The following is a 4,655-nucleotide window of genomic DNA, read 5'->3' on the forward strand; positions in this document are numbered from 1 at the left end:
CCCAAGAAACCAGAAACACCAACCAGAAAGGATATATGCACCCCTATGTTCATGGCAGCACAATTTACCATAGCTAAGATTTGGAAACAGCCTAACTGCCCATCAGCAGATGAGTGGATTAGAAAACAATGGTATATCTACAGAATGGAATACTACACTGCTGTAAAAAAGAAGGAATTCTTACCATTTGCAACAGCATGGATGGAACTGGAGAGCATTATGCTAAGCGAAATAAGCCAGTCAGAGAAAGATAAATATCACATGATCTCACTCATTTATGGAATAAAATGAACAACATAAACTGATGAACAAAAACAGATCCAGAGAGAAGCATCAATCAGACCGTCAAAACTCAGAGGGAAGGTAGGGGAGGGTGGGGGTAAGGGGAAGAGTTCAACCAAAGGACTTGTATGCATGCATATAAGCCTAACCAATGGACACAGACAACAGGGGGGTGGAGGTATGAGTGGGGAGGTGTGTGTGGGGGGGTAATGGCGGGAAAAGAACACATATGTAATACTTTAATCAATAAAGAAAACACACACACACAAAAATTAAATTTTAAAAATAGATGAAAAACATATATAGCCCCTACAACATAATAAATTTCTTCTATGTAAAACTTACACATCTTCTTCTACCCGAAGCTGTTGAATGTGAGATTTAATTTTCTGTCCTGAAGTTTTTAAGATGATGTTTTCTAGGAGGTGGAAATCATCCTGATTAAAGAGTTCATTATCCTCCAGTGGCCCAATGATCTGTGAAGGAGAACAGAGTGGCCAGTGTGGAAACCTGCAAGCTATAAAGCAGGGCTTGGTTGTCCTTAGGCTGCCTAACGAACCAAACCACGTTAGAGACCCAAGACATGCTTACGTCAGAATAAAGTCAATGAAAATGTAAAAGCAACATCCCCATGAACTCACACTGTTATTTACTTATCAATTCCTCAACTGCACAGAGTGTAGACTTGTATACTTTGCAATATTTTTATAGTAAGCAAACTCTAAAGTAAAAGAATACAGTTTTCAATAATTCTCACCAAATATAAATAATAAAGCCACAACAGAGATGTAGAAGTTGATATAGAAGGTTTGCCCTACATGCTAAGACTTTAAAGTGTGGTTTGTCCACCACGGCCTACATTCTCATCTCAGTGCTGTGAGGCTGAATGAACGAGTGTCAGCCCAACCCAGCTGCATGCACACAGGCTGCCAAGCTGAGGCACGTCCCCACGGGCTGAGTGGTTCCTGGGTCAGGTCTCACGGACTTGTGTTCTGAGAGCCACCGCATCTCATTGCCTTGACCATGGCAGGACAAAAGTCAACACAGGACACATGTCAAAATGAGCAAACCTCCTTCAGAACCAGAGCAGAAACCATCACCAGCACTGCGTCAGCCCGCCTCCCCTTTGGAAAAGAGCGGCTCTGTCTGAAGAGCTTCTACCTTCCAAGGAGAATGCGGCCAAGACTGGTCACTGATCTACTGTGAAGTCAAGCTTGTCCTCACCCTTCCATTGCTGATCACTGCCCTCTGTCCCTTCTTCAGCTTCAGGACATCCCTGCAGTACATGGCATGAGACAAAATGAAATCCATTTTGGAAGACTCAAAGACCTCTTTAAAAAGACTGAAATCCATGCCCTAGGAAAGTAATTGTTATTAAGGAAAAGTAATAGTTATTAAACCATAAAAATGAATAGCATGATGAATACATCATAAAAACGCTCTATTAGTGAAGTAACAACTAATTTCAATAATTAACATTATGATGTTTCCACTCTCCCTCCCATTTTCCCCACCCTCCTATCAAGTATTGCTCATTTCTTTGATGTAATTGTTCAATTGGCAAACTAGTGTTCATGATACCTTTATTCTGCATTGTAAAATCTTTCTAATTTCAAGTGAGAGGCTTTCTTTTAACTGAAAAATGAAGTATACTTATCATTTTATAATAAGTTTTTAGATTGAAAAACAGTAAAAGGCGTTTTACATATAACTGAATAAACATGGGCTTACATTGAAAACACATCAAACACATTAGCTTCTAGCTCATTAAGTAGCTTAAATCTCAGTTCTTTTGCTCTGACAAAATATTGTCTCTCTTTTAAAAACTATAAAAACAAATGGCCTGTGCTTAAAACATACATCTTAAAACCTAGCAAGTTTAAAAGCAATAAAGGGAATGTGGCAGAATGGTTATTTCTTAGAAGATTCCTCCAACAACAAAAAGAGAAATCCTGAGACTCAAAACTAAAATCACCATCCTGCTCAGACACTGCAGCCCCTGGGAGCGGACTTCTGTGGTAAATGACAGAGAGGTGGCCTCAGCAGTGCAGATACTCACCCCAACGGCGAACTCCCCAACATCAGCCCCCGCAGCCAGGGCCTCCGCAGTCCCCTCCTTGGCCATTTTTGTGATGAAGTTCTTGGCAGTGCTGGAGGTTTGTGTTTGGAGAGCTGCCCAGATTGCTCGGGAGATCCGAGTGTTCTCATAATTGATATCTTCCTTAGGATTATTGATCATGCTTATTCTCACATTGTTACTGGATTTCTATTTACAAAACAGGAAATAAGGATTAAATGGTAGATGTTTGCAACTTAAAAAGTGGCATTATCAGACATATTCTATAAAAAGGAAGTAATATCTCTTAAAAGTTGTGGATAGTCCCTCTCTGTATACAGAACAAGGTTAAAATGCTACAACCAGGCATGTGATCCCTTGTATGAACTGGCCTCTACCCTACTTTTCCACCTTCATTTTTACCACCCTGTAAAGACAGCATACAGTACAAACCATCAGAGTCCTATATTCCCCCCCACACATACACATTTTGTATTCTTCTAATACACATCATGCCTCACATTGGCATGGGAACCCCAAGTACACCCATCTTTGCTTCCTTAAGTCCCAAGCATTCTTCAGGGCTCTGCTCCACCCTCCTTAGTTCACATGGCCTTTTCAGATGTCTAGTAAGATTTACCTATCCCTGAGTAAAGAGACAAGAATCCATGTGAGAGAAGATATCTGGAACCCTTAAAACCAAAAAAGGGCTCGTATCAAGAACATAAGCAACAGAAATTCGTACTTCTGTATATCGAAAGACATGTATAAGAATATCCATGGCAGCATTCTTCAGAATACCCCAACCTAGAAACAACCCAAATGTCTATCAAATATACTAAATAAACAAAACTCTGATATATTACATGATACAAAACGACACAAGGAAAAAGAACTAACATTACTCATAATTTCATGAATCTCAAAAATATTGAGGAAAGAAAACACAAATACGTATTATAAGATTCCATTAAAATAAAGTAATAGGTAAACTTATTCTATGATGAGAGAAGAGGAAAAGGCTGGGGCCCTGGTGTGGCCACAGCAGGGAGGGCTCTCAGGAATGTGACACTTCTCTTTCCCAGGAATGGTCACATGCGTGTGCTCACTTTGAGACACTGCATGGCCTATGATTTGTGCACTTCTTTTGAAGCTATATTTTTACTTCATTTAAAATATTCAACTCTCAGAACCAAGATAGTGGCATAGGTAAACACCTGTACTTGCTGCCTCTCACAACCACATCAAAACTACAACTAAAAGACAAAACAAATATCATCCAGAACCATGGGAAAGCTGGCTGAGTGGAAGTTAGAACTAGAAGGAAAGAAAAAAGTGCATTGAGACTGGTAGGAGGTGCGGAGGCACACACAAAACGGGTTGGCAACTGAGTGCGCTGTTGTTTTTTTCAATAGTGAGGGAGATACAAGCGCCTGATTGCTCTGAACTCCAGTTCCGGGCAAGACTCTGGGGACCCAGCTTCATATGGGGAGAATCTGGACTGTCTGGCATCGGGCTGGAACACGAAGGCGGCTTTCTCTCAGAGGTACTCGCAGCGTTCATTGTTCCTGCACGGGACCACGGGACACAGAGACCCGGGGACCTCTCTGGGGCAGGGCTGACAGGCAGCCATTGCTGTTTGCTCCGCCCTGGTGATTCCCTGAGACCCCGCTCCACCCAATTTATAACCCCACCCAAGCTGTGCGCTGCAGCTTTTGCATATGAATAACCTGTCCTTTTGCAACCTAAAACCTAACAAACTGCTGCTGGGTCAGAGAGCTCCAAGCTTCCAAAAGAAGGCCTAAGGCTTGGCAGAAGCAGCTTGCACTGCTTCACAGCTGCGCCTCATATGGGCACTTCCAAACCCAAAACAAAGAGGAGGAATCGGCAGATCTCTCTGTAGCTCCTGCTGAGTGGCCTCAGGCAGTGGCTGACTTTGCACCTCCTTGGAAATCCAAGAGCCAGTGTACCCAATGGTCAGAGTGAGACCATACCAGATTACAACTCTTCACATCCATAAGAGACACACTCAAGGGGCAGACTCAGTGAGCATCAAAGCCCCAATGAAGCAAGTCCTGCCCCATAAGGGTGTCTCCAGCACAGCAGTTCTCCCATTGTAGACACAACTGCTGGTCCTCACCAACTGGCCTGGAGGTCAATTCCCCCCAGTGATTACAAGAGCAATCAAGGCTTAACTACAACAAGACTGTGCACACAGCAGCACAAGGGGTGCACCAAGAGTGTCCACCTCAGGTAAGTGGGGAGGCAGAGCCACTGGGCCCTATAGGACACCTAGCACACAAAGCCACTCTATCAA

At 42.7% G+C, this 4,655-nt stretch overlaps 1 protein-coding gene across 4 annotated transcripts in view; it reads right to left on the reverse strand.

Annotated features, from left to right (window-relative positions):
• UGGT1 (UDP-glucose glycoprotein glucosyltransferase 1) overlaps positions 1 to 4,655 on the reverse strand; it is a 184,855-nt gene that overhangs the window by 71,537 nt on the left and 108,663 nt on the right. For all 4 annotated transcript variants that reach the window (XM_014550394.1, XM_014550395.1, XM_014550393.1 and 1 more), the window contains 3 exons: positions 2,342 to 2,548; positions 1,507 to 1,638; positions 628 to 758 (listed from right to left, as the gene is read on the reverse strand). In XM_014550394.1, the coding sequence (XP_014405880.1) occupies positions 628 to 758; positions 1,507 to 1,638; positions 2,342 to 2,548 (470 nt within the window). The remainder of the gene's footprint in view (positions 1 to 627; positions 759 to 1,506; positions 1,639 to 2,341; positions 2,549 to 4,655) is intronic.

The sequence above is a fragment of the Myotis brandtii genome, unplaced genomic scaffold (genome assembly GCF_000412655.1).
Source record: "Myotis brandtii unplaced genomic scaffold, ASM41265v1 scaffold600, whole genome shotgun sequence".
NCBI lineage: Eukaryota > Metazoa > Chordata > Mammalia > Chiroptera > Vespertilionidae > Myotis > Myotis brandtii.